Source organism: Wyeomyia smithii, chromosome 3 (genome assembly GCF_029784165.1).
Source record: "Wyeomyia smithii strain HCP4-BCI-WySm-NY-G18 chromosome 3, ASM2978416v1, whole genome shotgun sequence".
In the NCBI taxonomy this organism is placed as follows: domain Eukaryota; kingdom Metazoa; phylum Arthropoda; class Insecta; order Diptera; family Culicidae; genus Wyeomyia; species Wyeomyia smithii.
This window is the reverse complement of record NC_073696.1, coordinates 172,032,402-172,053,754: the sequence shown is the minus strand read 5'-3', so window position 1 is coordinate 172,053,754 and position 21,353 is coordinate 172,032,402. Positions and strand designations below refer to the sequence as shown.

General features: G+C 39.1%; 1 protein-coding gene across 1 annotated transcript; it reads left to right on the top strand.

Moving 5' to 3' along the window:
- The first annotated feature begins 6,005 nt into the window (after positions 1–6,005).
- LOC129730201 (histone-arginine methyltransferase CARMER) lies at positions 6,006–21,013 on the top strand. Its single transcript, XM_055689351.1, has 2 exons — positions 6,006–6,732; positions 19,426–21,013. Exons 1-2 carry the CDS (start codon positions 6,231–6,233, stop codon positions 20,694–20,696), a joined length of 1,773 nt encoding a protein of 590 aa, XP_055545326.1. The 5' UTR covers positions 6,006–6,230; the 3' UTR covers positions 20,697–21,013.
- Positions 21,014–21,353: the final 340 nt, after the last annotated feature.

Genomic DNA, 21,353 nt, shown 5'->3' with positions numbered 1-21,353 from the left:
AATTCACAATTTTCTGCTCGTTGAAGGCAAACATAACCGAAAACTGAAAATAGTGAATAACTCTGCAGTAGTTGAATTTTGGCCACATGTGTAGAAGGATTTTTTTTCTTATCAAATATGGTCCTCTATCGCCCCTTAAAGTATTTTATGTGAGCTCCCTAACATCCTGTATAATAAATACATTTAGACAGAAGCAACATTAAATATTAATCAACCCTTGCCTATGTATCAATTTTTGTTATTTTCTAACAATCTGCTCGGATTCAGACGATGTGTTTGTGTGTATCGATAATATGTCAAAAAACTTCATATCAATAAAGCAACACATTCATTGTTTAAGTATAACAGCTAATCTTTTTACACATTCATACTCACAGAGGCAACGCGTGGGTTTTAAACCTACCAGTTTAACTACAAATTATGAAAATCATAGTTTGAGGCAGTAATCACAATCATGTCAGCAAAAAAACTCAAGTCATTATTCATTTTGTGCTATTTAAAAATAATAAATAAATATAAATAAATAAATAAAATTTGGATTAGGAATTTATTTTTGTTGATACAAAGTGTTCACAGGATGAAATAATCAACCAATGAAGAATTTCATCCTAAAAATTACTGCTCCTTGAAAAAGTGAAATTTAAATAACTGTAGCCTGTAGCATGGTCAAAGCTTCTTCGCCCGTATCGCAGCGGGCTTTTATTAGCATCTAGCTGAATGTATCCGGCCTTACTCGTGTAACAGTTTCTGCTTTTTCTATCATTTTCTATATTTTTATATATTTTTTACCAACCTCTCATTTCAAATATTTATTTCTATTTCAGTTACAAACTTGTTCATATGCCACATTTTTCGTTTCTCCATCAGGAGCTAAAGTTAATAAAATAATTGTAATAATAAATAATTTGGACGAACTGTTTAAAGAGCATCGAGCAGAATAAAGAAGTATTTACCTTCGATTCATTCGGATTCGTGAAAAGTAAATTCTGGTCTGATCGTGATTTCTTTTTTTTTACTTCATTCATATACTCTTCTCAACAGTTTCAAATATTTTTCTACGAATTTTAAAGCTATTCACTAATTTGAAACTAAGCTTTGCGATGCGAAAAAAAGTTAAAATAAAAATCTGCATGTTTTTTTGTTATTACATGAGTTTTGAAATTATGTTCTTTGTAATCATATCACTAGATTCATTCATTGGAGTTTTTCAAACGCTGTTATCCAGTGTTGTATCTGGATCGTATGCCACAAGAGATCAAAACAATGGTTGCAGAGGTCCTAATCTTACAAAAAAAATCTGGATCGTAATGGAGCATAGATACTCATATATGCAAAAACATAATCATGCAGCGACACGTCCATACATAGATGCAACCTAAAACGCTAAACAAAAAATAAATTTCAAAATTAAATTTATGTAGGTAACGTCTTCGGCAGTGGCTTACTTCGGCAGGTTTTTGCATAAGACTGCAGCAGAAAACCGGCCAAAGAAAACCACTTCCGGAGACGTTCGACACCCTTTAATTATTTTTCAGTTTTATTTTTAAATAGTACAGAGTTTTTTTTCGAAGACAATCATCATTACTTCCCGAAACTTAAGAATTAAGAATGTTGTGTTGAAAAAGTAGGTTTAAAGACCATGAGTCGCCCCTGGTTTGTATTAATCTGAAAAAAAAAAAAAAATACCGGTTTTTACCGGTTTTACCGGTTTTAATTTTTATGAATACCGAAATACCGGTTTTTCGAAAAGTCGGTAATACCGACCACCCTATTCATAAATAATGATGCAAAAGTATGCAAGGTCCATGATATTACCGAGTAATGTATTTCACTGTTATAACTTCAAAAATGCATTGATTAATCGTTTATTACTATTTCGGTTGAGGTCCAAGAAACTTAGAAAGAAAAAATTTGTGTACCAAGAAACTTAGGAAGAAAAAATTTGATAATAGAAGTATGCTTTATTAGCATAGCATAGCATAGCATATTTGATCGCCCGTGTGTTGCCCGCGATTGACCAAAATCAGCTGAAATTGCCCAAGAACCGTCAAAATGGTGCCTAGGAGTAGCAAGCCATTTTCAGTGTACAATTCCTGCTGATTTTTCGTTTCACTGGTCAATAACGTAGCTGGCCACGCCCAATGCAGATCAATAGAGGAAGGGATATCGGGAGTGTTAGTTTAATACTTGTTGCTACTAGAGACCGAGGAATCCTCTGCATCATCCACAAGTATCAAAGGAAGGTATCAGTGTTAGTGGAAAGGAATTGATCTGGATCCATCGAGGTTGATGGTGCGATCTTTTCTACACAACTTCGCGCCCGATATGGATATTTCTCGGTCTCTGCGCAACCGGCTATCAGAAGACGATATAAATGGAACCGTATCACGATCGCTGTATCGGCATATAGGAGAATCGAAGTTTCTAGGTATCACCGGCAACCAATCGTTAACAGCCTGTATCACACCAAACTTCGCGTTTCATCCCGTGAACTATTAAAATTTACCTCGAAACGAATGAATTTCGTAAATAATAGAAGTATGCTTTATTGAACATAAAATAATAGATAAGAATTGAGTATTATTCGCCTATATATTGCAATTTTAATTTGTTTTATTTTCATTGACCTGCAGAAGTTGTTAAAAATAATCATTCTGGCATCAACGGTATGGAACGTTCAAATAAATTTCGACGGGGATGACGGCCGTTACGAAAAGAAAAATAAGAAGCCAGCTGTCGCGTCTTGTCTTAGGTTTATGCAGGTTTATGTCTGGGAGGGAGAAACTAGCAATACTCAGAGGGAGAGATATGCGAAGAGAGTGTTGTGAGCCAAACGAACATGTCAAAATTCGAGCCAAACGAACAAGAAAGGTAACACCACAGACAAACAGACGTGCCACTCGATGACGATTTCATCGACCAGAAAAATAACTATAATTTTGAAATTTTGCTTAGTGGCAATAATGCCGTTGGGGTCGCTATAAGCAAGCGTGCACATTCATTATCAAAGACAAAAACCACCAGTAATGCCGCTTGTGTTGATTTAAGCTAGCGTGCACACCCATTAGCAAAGACAAAAACCGTTTTACGAAAACAAGTTAGTAGGCAATAAGTTCACATGGTGGCGCATGAGTGTATCGTTTCGAATAAGGACGAAGATTTTTCAAGGTTTTTGTTCGAAGAGGCACGTCTGTTTGTCTGTAGTAACACATTGAAAGGTATTGCAATAAGGTTCTATAAAGAATATATTTATTTTTACACGTTTTTCATGTTCTATAATTGCTAAAACATGAATTGAGAATCAGGTACAATAAAGAATATTTTTATTTTCACACGTTTTTCGTGTTCTTTTACTAAACAATGAATTGAGAATGCTCCAAAGTTGCTTTATCACAGTGATTTTAACAGGGTGTTCACAAACCTTTTGTATGGTCAACAGAATATTGACCATTTATGGTCAAAGTATGTCAGCATGGCCGGATTTAGGCGCTGAGGGGCCCGGGGCAAATTTGTTTGTGAGGCCTTCTTTTCTTTAAACATTTAGAAGTAAAGTTCTGCAAGGTGACGAGCAATAAAAAAGGTCGCCCAAGACTAGGGGGCCCCTTGAATCGGGAGGCCCGGGGCATTTGCCCCCTTTGCCCCCCCCCCCTCAAATCCGGGCCTGTATGTCAGCAACCAGTGTGTTGCGGCGGACTATCTTGACGGGGCGACTGCCAGAGAGAACGGACCACTGTCAGCAACCAATGTGTTGCGACGGACTATCTTAACGGGGCGAGACGTACCTGACGGAAAGAACGGACCAATGTCAGCAACCAGTGTGTTGCGACAGACTATCTTGACGGGGCGACTGCCGGAGAGAACGGACCACTGTCAGCAACCAGTGTGTTGCGACGGACTATCTTGACGGGGCGACTTCACGACCAGATAGGATCCGGACAAGGGTGGCGAAATTGGAACCACAAACTATTTTTTACTCGACGAATAAAGTTTGAACAAATCTTGAAGAGCTTTTTATTTCATGAACTGGTTTGTTACAGGTGCTATAATGCGCGTTCGTAATTTGTGAACCTCTCTGCTGACGTCAGATTCGTGATTTCTGCAGTTTTGGCAACATTAATGTTGCCAGATTTATTGTTTTTCGTGCCAAATACATGAAGAGTCAAACTGACGTAAGCAGAGTTGTCAAAAGGGTAGGTAACATATTACGAATTTTATTTTTAAGCTCCGCCATTATGGCGCGTGAAAAGCTGGATATATTATTAAAAGAAAAATATATCTGGCAACATTTGTGTTGCCAATTTTTCAGAAATCGCATATCTGACGCAAGCAGAGAGGTTCGCATATTACGAACACGCATTATAGCGACCGCCATTATGGTGCGTAAAAAGCTGGATACCTGCATTACCAATATTCAGAGTCTATGTTTATAATAAAAGTCCCGCAAAGATGAAACCAAAGGAACCAAATCAGTGTCAAACGAGGGTACCAATCGAGCAATGTAAATAAACAAGGTGATAATGTAAGGAATGGATGAAAAGTGTTGTAATTGAGCGTAATAAAGAATATGTGTTTTCCGAAGTTTTACTTACACATTTCAATCCAACATTAAACCTGTACACTGGTTCACTCAAATTTAACAAAACATTACCGGTGTAATCTTTCAAAACTGTGTACCTTGTAAAGAACTTCAAAAAATGATATTCGCTTATGCGTGGTGAAAAACAGAACTGTATAGTTCTTGGCAACAAACGGCACAAAACTGTGTTGCTGAAACGATAGATTTTCTCTTCGCGCGACTCTATATACACATAGACTCTGCCAATATTAAGCTTACATAAAATTTAACCCTTGATCCTGTATGCGGAGCTGACCAGGGCTGCCAAGTATACAGATTTTTCTGTATTATACAGATTTTTTTACCACGATACAGAAATGATAAAGAATTCATACAGAATTTTGATTTTCAATACAGATTTGTACAGAATTTCAGCATTCGCCTTTTTTTAAATTTCGGTTTGAAATTGTGGTGTTTCACAAAATGTTCGAATTGGGTCCTAAAGTATAAAACGGTTTTCTGATTTTTATATATCAGCTGAAAGAGTGCAATATTCTGAGCAAAACATGATTTTTAAAAAATGTTTATCATTTTCCTTCGATTTTTAAATGAAATATAGAAAACTGCTCGAAATGCCTTTAATGACAGTTCTCTCATATACCGTACATGGGCGAAACGTCAACTTAGACCTTTCGAGCAGTTTTTTTACTCTTCATTTAAAAATCGAAGGAAAACGATAAACATTTTTTAAAAATCAGAAAACGCGGCTTTTTCAAATGATATATAAAACTGGTATAGCTTTAGGACCCAATTGGTAGCTCTGTTTCACAAACATTTCATCCAAACATCAGTTTTCAATTATCCGACTGCGTTTCCCGTCAAACTAGCCGATTCGCATAAGGCAATACACGAGTGAGGTTCACTGCTTGTACGTTTGTTATTGTTGTTGTTTTTCAAGAACACGAAATCTTTTAATGTCGTAAAAATCTGAAGTAGCCAGATTCAAAGCTCAGTTACCCCAAACCCGAGCACGAACAAAATACAGAAAAATATAGATTTTTTTACCAGGGGGGATTTACCGCTGTCAAATTTCATATATGTGTGCGTTATCGCAGATCAACTCTGGTCCATGAAGTTTGTTGGTCCATGACGTTTGATAAATTACCAATGTGACGATAAAACATCACCAATTTTCGTTAAAAACTTGTTGCTGTTCCAAAATTTCACTACGGAACGCATTATTAATAGAAGTTTTCCGCGATTTCTCGAATTTTGTTAAAAGAGAACGTTCCATTTTACTTCGATCAAAACGACAAAAAACAAAACATGCAGACGCCTTGTTGCCAAATGTGTTGGTCACGGTTTCACGATATTTGACAGATAGATTCCCCCTGTTTTTTACGGGTGCATACAGATTTTTCAAAATAAAATCTGGCAGCTCTGAAGCTGACATTGTGTAGACTTGCCATAAAAATAGCGACAGCCGAAACTTATTGTGTGAACCGTATAGTTTTGTGCTCGGCCTCGGAAAGCAAAAACTATTCATAATCTTTTCGTATGAATAGTATTTAAAACCCAGAAGTATCGCCGGTAGATTTTGTATATTGAATTTGGGTTATCGCATCGTTCAACTGCATTTAGTTCGGTAAAGTACGAAGAAAGTATTCGGAAAGATATGTCTGAGATGACAAGACTGCACGGATGTAATATACTCATTATCGCCGACAATGACAGCCTCGTCAACAAATATGGCCATAGCGTAACGATTATCTGTGGTTACGATCCGCAAGGAATGAGTGTACGCGTTTTGAAGGAAGGCACACAACATCAATTAGAGGAATATCCAATTAGCGCGAAAACGACTCATCTTAACCATGGTTCCACATCACACATATTTGTAGTTGGCGGTGACATGTTCTACGTCAAGTTTAGCTGTAAACGCGATTGCCAATTATTCCGACAATTGTTACAAAAATTATCGGGGAAAGTTAATTCAGTATTCAACCTCCGTACAGAGGATTCTTCAGCATCACAGTATTTCCAGTTTTATGGTTATCTCTCGCAGCAGCAAAACATGATGCAGGATTTTGTTCGAACCAGTACCTATCAGCGAGCTATCTACAGCAATTCACAGGATTTTCACAACAAAGTTGTATTAGATGTTGGAGCAGGATCTGGTAAGTATTGATCGGTGTATTTAATTTTATTATTGGCTGTAATTGTAAGCCATAAATTACACGAAATAAAAACATTCGAATGAACTAGACAAATAGAAGTACATATAGATGTTTGCAGTAGAAGGCACCATTCCGATGAAACGCCAAAAGGTGACGCTAATTTTCAATTTGCGAATTTGCTATATTTCAAACTATTAACGAACTAGTTACCGTTGCTAAAACTTTGGCTTTCAGATACTAATCACTACTTAATTCGCTTAATGTATAGGCCAATAATAAAAAAAAAGTTAACAAGCACTGGAAATTGCCTCTAGCGTGCATAAAATGCTTCGAATAATATTTGGAATGATCTGTGAGAGTTACTTTTACAACGCATGTTTCATTCAAATAACGTCGAATTTTCCTCAGACTGTCTTTTCATGGCATATGTATATCTGCTTTTTTACAGTACTTATTTTATCGAGTTTTCGTGCAAGCCACAGGAGCATTTTGAAAAGTATAAGAGTGTTTCAACTTCCTATATGTACAAACGCAGACCTGACGCTATTAATCAAACTCGTCAATTATACATCGTTAGTTAATTTCAAGATAGGCACAATTCAAAATCGATAGTTTCGAGAAACTAGGAGTAATGCGAAACTTGTTAGCGTTAAAATTATTTTCTTATTTTATTGACTATCGAACAAGTATAGCGTGACCTTAATTTTTATTTTTATTTTAGGCTGGTAACATTCTCTAAGAATTTAATAAACATTTGTGAGTGCGTATGCCCTATCGCACTGGGAAACTTTGCATTTTTTTTTAATGAAAATTCATCTAGACTAAGACTTGAACAGGTCTGGAGTTAAACCTTTTTTACATATATCGATATATCTAAATAATGATGAGAGATTGAGTATAATTGTCAATGGATGACTTCTAAAGAATTATCTAAACTTTCATTTAAAGCATTGAAAAAAAATCAGAAAAAATATTCCGTTTTTGGCACTGTTCCATATTTGGCAACTGGAAACGGAACTTGGGCGACATCATTAAGTACGTCACGTAAATTTTGATTAAATTTACCTCCCCCTCCCCCCCTTGTCAAACTTTGTCACAATGAAGACCCCCTACCTAGGAGGAGTACGTCACGTCACAGCAACTTCCCTGCCCTACCAAAAAAATGAACCGTGAGTGTCCTGTCTATGGGGACTTCAACAAAACACCGCTGACTTCATCTTGGACCCTGAAAACGAAAGCATCCTACTCCCAGTCGTAAGAGACAACATCACTTTGCATTTCATGTTTGACGAAATTGCTAAACTAGGTTTGAACCAAGTCAACCATGTAAGAAACCGTGAAAATTGCTATTTAGACCTACTCTTAACGAATATTCATGAAGATTTCTGTGTGACCGAATCATTTAACCCACTGTGGAAAAACGAAAAGTTTCACACAGCAATTGAATATTCCTTATTTTTACATAAATATCAAAGACCCAACGACTGCGAGTATAAGGAAGTTCTCGAATTCAAACTCGCAAACTATGCAAATATAAAAAACAAATTAAACTGTGTCAAATGGCAAAAAATAGTTGAAGATGCAGGAAATGTCAAATCATCTGTTAGCGTCTTTTACAAAATTCTGTACATCATCTCAAGAGATTCCATTAAAAAAAACGAACCCACGCTAACACTAAACATCCAGTATGGTTTAGGCAAATCAAAAATTTAAAAAACCGCAAATAAAAAGCCCACAAAATTTTCAAAAAACACAATAGCAGTGAAAATCTAGCAATTTACTTGGAAATATGTGATCAACTGAACTTTGCAATCAGTAATGCATTTGAAGAATTCAATGCAAAAACTGAGCTAGAAATTAAGTCTTGTTCAAAGAACTTCTTCAGTTACGTCAAAACAAAACTGAAATCAGACAATTTTCCATCAATAATGCAACTCGATGAACATGTTGGTGATCATTGCAAACTTTTTCCAGGAAATCTATACCACATTTTCCTAAGAAAATCGCGACCGCGATTATTTTGCATTTTATCCAGAATATCCAAGAAACGTTGGTGTCAACCAACTTTAGGTACAGGATGTTATGTAGGGTTTAAGAAATTTAGACCCTGCAAAAGCTCATAATTCAGAACCAATATAAACAGAGTTAACTGTCGCTATTCGCATAACAGTCCTATGTAGATGTCCTATGTTTTCTTATTTTTTTACGGAAATGGTTCCATTCTGGCATGCTCTACAAGAGTAGACATTAAAATCGAGGTTGTGGGAATCAAACCTTTTTTTCCTGTATGGGCTTCCTCACTGCGACCAGAATCGTAGATCTATTGTGAGATATGCCCGGGTGTCTGCTGTATCACGCACTTTTGTTAATAGCAATACCTCTATTGAGAAGTGGCATGCTTATTATTATTGTTCATCAGTGCTTGTGTGCAGGGTTGATATTTGTTAACCTTCTTGAGTGAAAGTGAAAAAAGCATCCATAAACGTTATTTTTTTACAATCCTTTCAGAGTTCTCCCTTCCCGCTTTTTGCATGGAAGTGAACTGTCAAAACACCTCATTATATTTCATGCGATGGAATCAAGACAACAAAATCAGTTTATCAGTTAACGAAGTTCTCAACGCATCGGTCAGTGTCAGTGAAAAAGTGTTTCGGTGAGGTTCATTTTGGTTGAGTGGACTGTTTGTTTTCCTTTTCCGCTTTGAAGTGAAGATCATTTGGTTGGATTTGTCGTCAGATTTTATTCCGTTACCGTGAACGATGCGCGCGATCTATTTCATCTGAGTACAACAGCACGTTACTAGGACGAAAATCTAGTGTATCTGAAAGAGTGCTGCGATCATTGGAAGTGAAAATTGAAAATGATTGGCTGTAATTTTCGAAGAATTTTGCTGGGGAAAATGACTTTTATCAGCACTGCGTGTGTGTAATGTGCTACTCTTCCTTACACGCTTACTGTTCTACTATACCGATACTCGTTCCTCTTGCCAAATATCACCAATTATAATTCCCTGGAGAAGTTTCGTCGTGCGTCCTTCTGGCCAGTTTTATCGATAAGAGGGACTTATTTTTTGTTAAGAGGAAGTCACGCAAAGGTATTTGTAGATTTCAGCGTAAAGGAAGTGTGATGTTTGCGAATATTCGATAGAAATAAGTATAACGTTTGCATTTACTTGTATTCCATTTATTTTGTAATACATCAATCGCCTGGCGTCGTTCGTACTCGAATGAAGGTCAACGATGATCGTTCTGTACGCGGTAGTTTTTACACTGAGAAAAATCGCATATCTAACACCCTCACACTAAGATAATTCATCACGCCGCTAACGTCTCATGAACAATAAGCATCTGAAATAACAAAGAATTTGACAAGGTTACTTTTTAAAAATTCGTCCCTTTGCATCTCTTAGTCTCCAGAATCCTCGCGTAAACCCACTCACAACTAATCCCTTGTCGCTGTCTACCGACCTGTTCAAGGGCGAAGATTGATAAATTGGATCACCTGGTGCCTCAGCGCTGTCATCGGTGTTCAAACTTAATCTGCTCATATCATGTGTGATATCCTCTATAGTAACGAAAGACTGACTATCGTTATCGTCCACATTACGTGCTTGGCTAGCTTGCAATTCATACACTGCCGCGGTGTTGTTAGTCGATCGTTTCACTGGAGCCGAACTGGTAACCTTCATCTGTGTTCGAGGGACAACTACCACTGCTGCTTCTTCGTTAATCTGGGGTTCACGTGTATCTTTTTTTATTTGGTTAAGATGCCGTTTGATCAATCTGCCAGAGTTCAACTGGACACGATAGTTACGCTCTCCCAAAATCTCACGAATAACAGCAGTCACCCAAGAAGCTTTGTTTGGGTTACTATAATCACGTACTACCATCCTATCACCTGGATGAAATACTTCATTTCTTATACCGCCGTAGTATTTTATCTGTGATTGCTGTTTGTCTAGTATATTTTTTGGGCCGTTTTTTCTTCGCTGGATACGTTGTCTGTTGCAGTATACCTTGAATTCATCGATTCTAATGAGCTTTTTATATCCTTTCCAAGCATTAGGAGCGCTGGCGACATACCAGTTGAACAGTGCACTGCTTTTCTATAACCCATTACAAAATTGGCAATGATACTGCAAACACTTTTATTCTGCTCGTCCAAGTTTTTCAAAAGGGATGCTTTAAATGTTTTTACCATATTTTCTGCCGCGCCGTTCGTAGCAGGATGGCCTGGGCTGGTCAAACTATGACGAATACCATTGGCAGACAGAAATCTCCGTACCTCCGTTGCAATAAACTGTGTTCCATTGTCACTCACCAACTCATCAAATATTCCAAACCGAGCTATACATTCAGACAGCTTGTCTAGAACAAATTGTGCGTTGCAAGTTTTGGTAGGGAATACTTCAACCCATTTCGACAAAGCATCCATAATTATCAGGTAAAAGAAACCCTTCACTGGCCCTGCGAAATCAACGTGGATTCTGCTCCAAACTTTATTGGGTGGTTTCCAAGGAATAAGTTCTGCTTTGGGCGGTGATGTGCTATGCAATAAACAGCTTGAACAGTTTTTCACAAAACTCTCGATTTCCAGATCAAGGCCCGGCCACCAAAAATTACTTCTTGCAATGCTTTTACTTTTTACAACACCTAGGTGAGAGCGATGTAATTTCGCCAAAACCTCCTGTCTTAACGTCATAGGTACTACTACTCTGTGTCTACGCATAATGATGTTACGCTCTACCGATAATTCATTGATATATTTAGCATACGGATCCCTTCGTGTTAGCTGGACTTTCTTACCAGTTAAAAACTTCAATACTTTCGTGAGATGTGGGTCCTCTTCCGTTTCTTGCGCTAACTTGCTCAACGATATAAAACCGCATTCGCTCGTGTTAATGAAATTGAGGTACGAATCCTCTTCTTTCCAAATTTTCCATGATTCCACTGGAAAACGAGAAGGATAATCTGCAACATTCAACTGCGACTTAACGTATCCAATGTTGTAATTGAAACCAGACAAGAAATTTGCCCATCTTTGCATTCGACTTGCTGCAATTGCTGGAATTCAGAGGCGACGCGTGACCAAGTGGGCCACCTGTTCAATCGACATTTGCAACATTAAAACAACCGTATTGCGATAACAGATTTTAAAAGTTTTATTTATCAACATTTATTTATATAACAAAGGAATCCTTCGGTTTACTTTTAACGCAAACTTGTCGATAATATCGTCGTAAAATAATGGCGTCAGCATCATCTCATGGAGTAAATCTTTCTCCACAGCCATCATCATAATACCAAATAATTGATTCTGCCCCGATTTAGACCGCAAATAATTTTTGATCCGTCGGAGCACCGAAAACGTTCGTTCGACGGACGCCGTTGTATTAGGCAATGTCAGTATCATTCTGGCCAGCCGAAGCGTTTCGGAGAAAGTTTGATGCAGGTTTTGTCCAAGGATAAACGAAATTAAATACAATATATTTTTGCCTCTGAACTCTTCGCGCGAGTAAAGAACGGTCAGCTCATTATACAGCTTCGCTTCATCGAATTTAGAATGGTACGAAATAAGCATTTTCAAATTCTTTGTAGGGAATGTGACATTGAATTCGGCAAATTTTTCGTGATTCAACAAAATGATGAATTTGTATTCATCTAGTTCTTTGAATCGTTTAGACATTTCGTCAATAATTTTGTCAATGATAAAGTCATATATGGGACGATAATTGATACCGTTGCTATCAGTGATCGTTTCGCCAGAAACATCAATTGCATCATTAAGCGTTCTGTAGAAATGATGCTCTGCTTTGAGCTCTTCGATAGGAGCGAGGCAAGCCTTGACGTTACGTAAACATTCTACTACGTCCAATTCTTTTGTTTGCAAAATTTGATACAGTACATCTGTATGTGCAAAAATATTAGCAAAAAGTTTGAGCAAGAATACGGTATTGAATTCAAGCATGAATGCGTGAAGACCTCTGGCTGTAGTACAAGTTTCAGCATCAAAGACACTGTCGCCAAGATAAATCTCACCTAAACATTCATTAATCGCTGCATAATTCGAATCAATTATTTTGATCATACGCGAATTATACGACCATTTGGTCTTGCAAACATTTGGTATGTGGGTCTCCATAAATTGCTTTAATGTCTCGCTGCGTTTAGGTGACTGCGAGAAAAATGCCGCGAGTGATGAGATCGTGTTGAAAAACCTTGCTGATTTCTTGTTATTTGTGCACGAGTGAAGTAGCACCAAATTAAGCACATGTGCGCGGCAGTGGATATATCCAGCTTTTGGAAACCGTTGCTTCACCAATGTTTGCACTCCAGATTTGTCCCCGGACATTACAGCAGCTCCATCATAGCTCTGAGCTACAACTTTGTCACCATCAAGACCAAAATACGCTGCTATTTCATCAACGTGTCCGGCCAACGCAGCGGCGGTTTTGTCACTGCTAACGTCTGCCAATCTAACGAGCCTTTCAACTGGTGTTCCTAAAATTTTGATGAACAAAAAAATGTTTGAGCCTCGTTGAATTAAAAAAAAATCAACTATTTGTTAACATATTTGCAAAATTTATTTTATGAATATTTCTTACTATCGGGTCGTAAGTAGCGCAGAGTACAAGATAGTTGCGATAACCGAGCCGAATCTGTTGATTCATCCATCATAATGGACACGAACTCAGCATCAAGAACTTCCCTTTTAATTGTTTGAAGCATGTAGCTTTCAATGCATTCTATAAGCTCGTTCTGAATTCCTCCCGACGTTCCGCTGAAAACTTTATTATTTATAAAATCCTGGAACGCTGGATCCCTGGCGGCGATCAACGTGCAGAGGTCTTTATAATTTCCTCTGTTCGTGGAATCGGAACATTCATAATGTCCGCGAAAGGCGAGACCGTGAGTGCCAAGGAAACAGGTGATCTCAATTAAAGTTCGCATACCCTTCCGGTTTTTCGTTACTTCTTCGTTATGCTTATTGCGGGCGATCTGCCGGCTATGGTCAAGTGCTTCGTCTATCCTCATTTGCCCGAACATCGATAAGGCAAGTGAATTGTTTATGTGATCTTTAGAGCTCGAATGCGTTTTAATTGACGCAGAAAGGTGATTCAGATCACTATATCCTTCCTTGCTCCAAACATTTTTTTCATTGGCGCTACGGAAAAGCAAACATGGCCAGCAGAAAAGTTTATTTAATTTCGCCGATCCACACAGCTGGTCATACGATGACACATTAAAGTTGCGGGACATAATTTTCCCCTTCAACTTATACGTGGATTTTAATTGTTCCATAGGTGGACGAGGAACCGGATGTCCAATAACTTTAATTTTTTCTTCCATGGTTCTGGCGGCAAACGGGCGCTTTAGCATTTGCTCAATAATGCAATGATCCATAACGTTGTCCATCTGGAAATCCACGCAAACAATCTCCAGTAGGTATATGGTAGTTTGTGATGATTAATTGAAATGTAATATGATGAAGTAATTAAGCTTTACTCATCACGTATCGTTCCTTAAACGAGATTGAAATTTCACACAAGAAAGCAACAGAAATTTGAAAGATGGAGCAATGGTAGTCTTAGCCGTCACAAACAAATCAAAAGCAACCGTAACGTGAGCAGTCAAACATGTACTATACCGACTATACCATTCTAGTTACCATACTATGGTTCAAGTTATTGAATGAACAACATCGAGAAAAAAGGCTTGAATCGAAACCACACATCAACGAAAAAACACCACTACATCTACAATAACCATGAATGAATTTGTTCGATTTTTCATTTGTATCGCACTCAGCGCTGCGCGACACTTTTTTTCTCACGTGAAGAATAATGTCATCAATGAGGAAATACATGAAAACCCTTCGCTGCACTCTCGGCTTTGCATCGACCTCTGACGCTCGCTTAGTGAACCTATAGATATGAGAAATGACAAGACACTCACCGTTAAGGCAACTGTCAACATCAAAACGGATAACGGCAATGCAAAATTATACAGATCGCCCGTTTTGATGTTGACAGCTGCCTTAACGGTGAGTGTCTCGGCGTCTCTCTGGTGCATAGGCTGACTACGCTCGCTTGAGCGTTGAGAGCTGTGTACTCTCGCGGCCTCTCTCAAATTTCAATGAACGAACATCAAAGAATGGTGGGGGTCGGCGTCGGCGGTATCGTTTCCATCGGCTTGGTTCAACATAATTTTTGAACCGCAAATGTCATTTTTACGCAAGGCTGCGCATTAGTAGTGGTGCACGCTTCATGTACATAACTGGCTGCGTACGCTATAGTACTTGAAAATGCAGAGAAGGGTTTGAATGAATGCTAGTTCAGATAAATGATTTGAACAAACGGTAGTCATTACTGCTTATCTCGTTGTGTTGTGTTGCATTACGGGTGGGCTGTGTTGCGGGTGGGTTGAGTAGTGTAGAGTGTGTTTAGCCAGGTTATATTCTTCACGGTGGAGAAATAAATAGAAATTGAAATTGGTGGAAATAAATTGAAAATCAAAAAAATGTTCGAATGTTCGAAATAACATTAAGGTTACAAGAAAACTTAATGATGTCAGATCCATGCTACAAATGAGAAATAATTCGAGTAATTGTTCCGAAATTGTCTACCTGTCCTATGAACAGGTTGAACAGGTGGACGAGACGCCTCTGCTGGAATTCCTTTATTTGGATTGAAAAGAGACAATAGCGGTTTATGATCCGTTTGAATCATAAATTTGTTGCCCACCAGGTGCAAAAAAAAATTGTGAACACCGTATACGACTGCCAACGCTTCCCGGTCGATCACACTGTAATTAACTTCAGCTGGGTGAAGTGTTCTGAACGCAAATGCAACTGGTCGTTCAACTCCACTTTCTATTTGACTCAACACTGCGGAAACACCTACATTGGAAGCATCACACGTGAGAATCAGTTCAGCATCTGGATTAAAATGCGCCAACGTAATGTCTTTGCAAATTTCATCTTTAACACGCTGAAATGCACTACTGCATCTATCCGTCCATTCAAATTTTACATTTTTACGTAATAAATTGTACAGTGGACTCATGATATCAGCTAACCCGGCAACAAATTTAGCATAATGGTTAACCAGTCCCGCAAATGCTCTCACATCTGTTCGCGTTTTTGGTTCGGGAGCATCCCTGATAGCTCTTATCCGCTCATCCGTCTTCTCAAGACCGTCCTTTGTAATAACATAACCGATGAAGGTCACACTGGTCTTAAAAAATTCACATTTCGACTTATGCAACTTCAAACCCGCTTTTTCAAGGATATGAAAAACCTGCTCCAAGCGCTGAATATGTTCCACATCATCAGAACCAGCAACGATGACATCATCTAAAAATTCGATACACCTTCCATACCGCAAAATAATTTTTCAATTTCTCTTTGAACAATACCAGATGCAGGTTTCACACCGAAGGGTAAACGATTCATCTGATAAACACCTTGGTTAGTTGAAATTGCACACAGCTCTTTAGACCGATCATCCAACTCGAACTGGTTGTACGCTTTCGATAGGTCCAATTTAGAAAATCGAGTTCCACCATTGAGTTTAGCAAAAATTTCTTCTGCAGTCGGTAACGGGTGCTTGACGTCTTTCAAATAACGATTGAGAGTGACTTTATAATCGCCACAAAGTCTTATACTTCCATCTGATTTCACGACTGGTACTAAAGGTGTGCCCCAACGACTGCTGTCAACTCGGGTAATGATCCCAAGTTCTTCCATTTTGTTCAATTCCAAAGCGACCTGTTGTTGAAACTTATACGGAACTTGCCTTGGCTTCCTAAAAGTAGGTTCAGCTCCATCCAGTAGTTCCAATTTCACAGTTCCATACTGGTAGCGTCCCAGAGTCGACGTAAACAAACTTTCAAATTTCTTCAGTAATGTCGCTAATTGAATTTCGAAACCAGTTGCTATGTTATTAACCATTGCTAACCGTAACCCAAACGCCTTCATGAAATTTTTTCCCAACAACGGTGGTCCTTCTTCTTCGACAACCGCGAACAAAATTTTTCTCACTTTGCCGTTATATTCCACTATTGGTGTTATCGTGCCCGCTACTCGCATTTTGTGTCCCGAGTACAACTGCAGCTGCAAGTCAGACTTTTCAAGTCGCCACTGACTGAATTTTGCCCTATAAAAGCTTGTTGAAATGACACACACTCCGGCACCGGTGTCCAATTCCATCAACATTTGTTTACCTTGTACCTTAACCTCTATCTTTAACCAATCCTTTCGGTTCTCAACTATTGATAAGCAATGCAATTTGATAGGTTCACACTTACTTATGTGGTTCTGCTGCAGATCGATTTGACCTTCATCTGCGTTGTCATAGTTCGTCGCTCGGTTAACTACTCCAAGTTCGGCACTCACAAAAAAATTCCTTTGTAGCTCGCACGCAGCTTGCAAATGTCCTTTACGATGACACTTTTTGCACGTATATTCCTGAAAACGGCAATTTTTTCGAAGATGCCCAACACGACCACACGCAAAAAACTTCACGGTTTGCTTTCCATCCAATTGATCTGGTCTTCGATTCTGTTTTTGCAAGCCGATGGGCCCACTTTTCTTGCTATCCTTGAAAAATTGCAGCGGTGCTTCAGCCACCTCAACCTCATACTTCAAAGCTAGTTCTTGTGCTTTTTCAATGCTCTTTCACACTGATTCGAGTGAAAAATGATGTTTTACTTTACTTAACTGCAGTTATCCATGGATTCCTCGACTAAACTTCGCTTTGAGCCTCGTCGCCAATGTGATGTTTGCGAATATTCGATAGAAATAAGTATAACGTTTGCATTTACTTGTATTCCATTTATTTTGTAATACATCAATCGCCTGGCGTCGTTCGTACTCGAATGAAGGTCAACGATGATCGCTCTGTACGCGGTAGTTTTTACACTGAGAAAAATCGCATATCTAACAGGAAGGGTAACTGGTGGGGAGCCTGAGAATAAACCCATGCTTAAGTCCTTTTTGACATCGGATGGCCTGATTCTACTAAGATTCGAACCCACGACCATCCGCTTGACAAAGCGGACTCTGTAACCTTGCGGCTACGCAGCTCTCCTTCAAACCTTACTTTTCTAATGGTTATTCTTAAAAAACATGCCAAAATGGACCCATTTTCGCAAAATTTACATAGGATTCACAACTTTTACATAGCGGCAGTTAATGCAGTCACAGTTTTCTCAAAACAATTAACAAACGTCGTTAAAGTTGTTTTTTCACAGGTTTACAAAATAATCAACTATGTTCCAATGGAATAGAGTTAAGTCGGAAATACAGGATATTTGTAGCTCCCAGTACAGATGAAAATATGGCACTGCCAAAACCAATTGGGGAATCAGGACTTTCTGCTGATGCCCTGAAGCAATTTGTTTCGGCAGAATTTTTTTTTGCTGTTATCGATTTTGTTTAATTAGTTTCAGTTTGATTATTAATCAAAAAGTTGTGAATAAAAAGAAGGTAGACTAAATAATTTTTTCACTCAATTTTTATTATTTTTAAGTGTTTTTCATGTGACGTCACCCAACGTTATACTCCTCCTCTCCCCTACGTCACAAATCGTCATGATTTTCTTAACCCCCTCTCCCTCCCATATGCGTGACGTACTTTATGGATGCCGCCTTACCTGTAATTTGAGTTCTTTATAAGTTTAATTTTCGGCTTCAAAAGCACGTCATGGACTGTTAAAAAATATCTTTCGCTTTTAAAGAACGAGTTTAAGAAACCCTTTGGCACTTTCCTATATACAATCGACGGACAGACTCGAATCGGTTATGACACCGTCAATCTCCACGTCTCGTGCGGGTATGTAAACGCGATACTCGCGTGTGAAGAACTCAGAGCAAGCTATATCGTTGGCCTCGTTCAGGTTACTGACCACGACACGGAGCTTGTTGGGTCGGACCTTGGAAATTTCGGTCACGCTCTTGTACTCCTTCGTCAGGTCTTTCGAAATCTGCAAGATGTTCAACTGTTTCGATTTCGGTCCCGCCTTTGGCCGAAAATAGACAGTATAGCTGCCCTGGGCTCCGTCTGGGTAAAGCCTGGGGCGAGGGGGGACTGAAGAATGAACAGGGGAGGGGTAACAGAAGGGTCAGGGTCAGAGGGGTTCGGAGATGGTGGCGCGGGAGGCGAGGAATCTACATCCATCGCGCTAAGTCTAGCGCACTAGCGCCGACAAGAACACGTACCTCTTTACTTCTCTCTTCCAGCAAGGTTGGTTGTCCGATCGTTCGAAGCTGCAGCCGTTACAGCCAGCAGCACCAATACAGCAGCACCAAACAGCCACCAGCAGTGAGCTGGGTGTGAGATCACTCTACACAGCGACACAGCTGCACTGTCAACTGATGGCTTCTTCTTTTTCCTCTTTTGTGTTGAAGTTCTCGTCCACTGCTGCAGCACAAGTCAGTCAGCAGCCAAATCGGCTTACGCACCGGCTGGCAGTCACGATGCGAAACAGTTGCACAAAGGCGGGCGACCTTGAAGTCGGAATAATTTCACTCGACCAGGCAAACAATGCCAACACTTGCTCACACGTCTTTTGTTTTATATTCTCGGAGCGATCACCAAACACGTCCGATACTGATGCGTGTTCGGCACAGAATGTAAACCGCGTTTTATTGTTTGTACAAATGTTAATCTATTCCTTTTTCGTTTGTTTTGCAGGTATCCTGTCATTTTTTGCCGTCCAAGCAGGTGCAGCTAAAGTATTTGCAGTTGAAGCGAGTAACATGGCGCAGTATGCACAACAGCTTGTTCAGTCGAATAACCTCGAAGGAAAAATAACTGTAATTGCTGGAAAGATCGAAGAAATTGAGCTTCCCCAGAAGGTTGATGTTATTATATCTGAACCAATGGGTTATATGCTTTATAATGAACGCATGTTAGAAACATACCTTCATGGTAAAAAATGGCTTAAAGCCGATGGAAAAATGTTTCCCTCTCGAGGTGATCTTCACGTGGCACCGTTTACTGATGAAGCTCTCTATATGGAGCAGTACAACAAAGCTAACTTTTGGATGCAAACTGAATTTCATGGGGTAAATTTAGTAGCGCTCCGCGATGCAGCCATGAAAGAATATTTTCGTCAGCCGATAGTTGACACATTTGATATTCGTATCTGTATAGCCAAGTCGATTAGGCACACAACCAACTTTTTGACGGCAGACGAGAAAGATTTACATCGTATACAAATCGATGTAGAATTTCATATCCTGGAAACAGGAACATGCCATGGATTAGCTTTTTGGTTTGATGTTGAATTTGCTGGCACTTGTTCGCAGATTTGGCTTTCAACGGCTCCAACGGAATCGCTCACTCATTGGTATCAGGTACGATGTTTGTTGCAAACACCTGTTTTCGTAAAACAAGGACAGGTGCTTTCAGGCAAGGTTGTGTTGTTGGCCAATCAAAGGCAGAGCTATGATGTGGAGATTGATTTAAAATTAGAAGGTACGATGATTACATCTTCCAACACGTTAGATCTTAAAAATCCCTATTTCCGTTACACTGGAGCACCCGTTCCTGCACCACCAGGTTCGAACACTACATCACCTAGTGAAGCATACTGGGGGCAGCTTGACGCTCAGGGTGCTCGAAATGCTGTAAATCTTGTGAATGGCATCACAGTAAACGGGTTAGGCGAAGTTGATATGTCAATAATTAACACGAATTTGATGCCAATAAGTAATCAACCAAACATTCATCCCGGTCTAATATCTAGCACTGGCAGACAACAATCACAACAGCAACAAGTTACTCCAACTCAGCAACTTGCGATGAATCCATCGATTGCATGTGCTGCAACGTCAACTCAGAATGTAGCACAGCAGCAACTTATTGGTGGAGCAATTTCCCCATCCCTTTTTACAACACCAGCTCAGCAGATTATCAACAGCCACCATACACAGCCAATTCATGGAGGCCAGTTTTACTAGGATTGTACAATAAACTTACCAGGCCAGCATATTATCCAACCACCGTAACTCAACACATACAATGGAAAATATAAAAACACACGATACATACACGCTTCATCATTGCAGTTCACGTTCACAACATCAATTCTATTAACATAATTTAACTTGTATATCGCTTTTTATCGAGATTGACCGAGCAGGAACTGTCCTGTGGACAAATTAGAGTATGTTTGAAGGTAGCGAGCTTTTATTATTTGAAAGTTTTGTTTTTTTTTGTGTCTCTTTAGTTAAGAATAGAGTTTCCAATTAAATTGTCCTGCGACAACTACTTGAAACGTGTGTTTTATTTATGGAGCGAAAAATGAAATTTTACGCTATGGTTTATTCAGATGTCTATTCTAACAGATTGCACATTCTCCAACAGGAATTTATTTCTTTTAAACATTGTAAAAAACGCTGTATCCATAGATAGGGCCCTATTACATAAGCATAAGACGAGTCGCATAACTCTACTCGACTCTAGTCGAGCAAACCGTTGCGTTAAGAAAGTCGACTGAAGCTTTGCTGGATTCACTAACTTTCAAGCAGTCGACTCAGTATTCCGGAATCCGGACTAAAAAGGTATTGATAGATATTTGTTTAGTTTGTGGCACAGAGGGGATTCACTGCTGTCAA

Coding starts and splice junctions, on each gene's coding strand:
- LOC129730201 (XM_055689351.1), top strand. CDS start 6,231: ATGTCTGAGATGACAAGACTGCACGGATGTAATATACTCATTATCGCC. Junction 6,733..19,425: donor AGATGTTGGAGCAGGATCTG/GTAAGTATTGAT, acceptor TTTGTTTTGCAG/GTATCCTGTCATTTTTTGCC.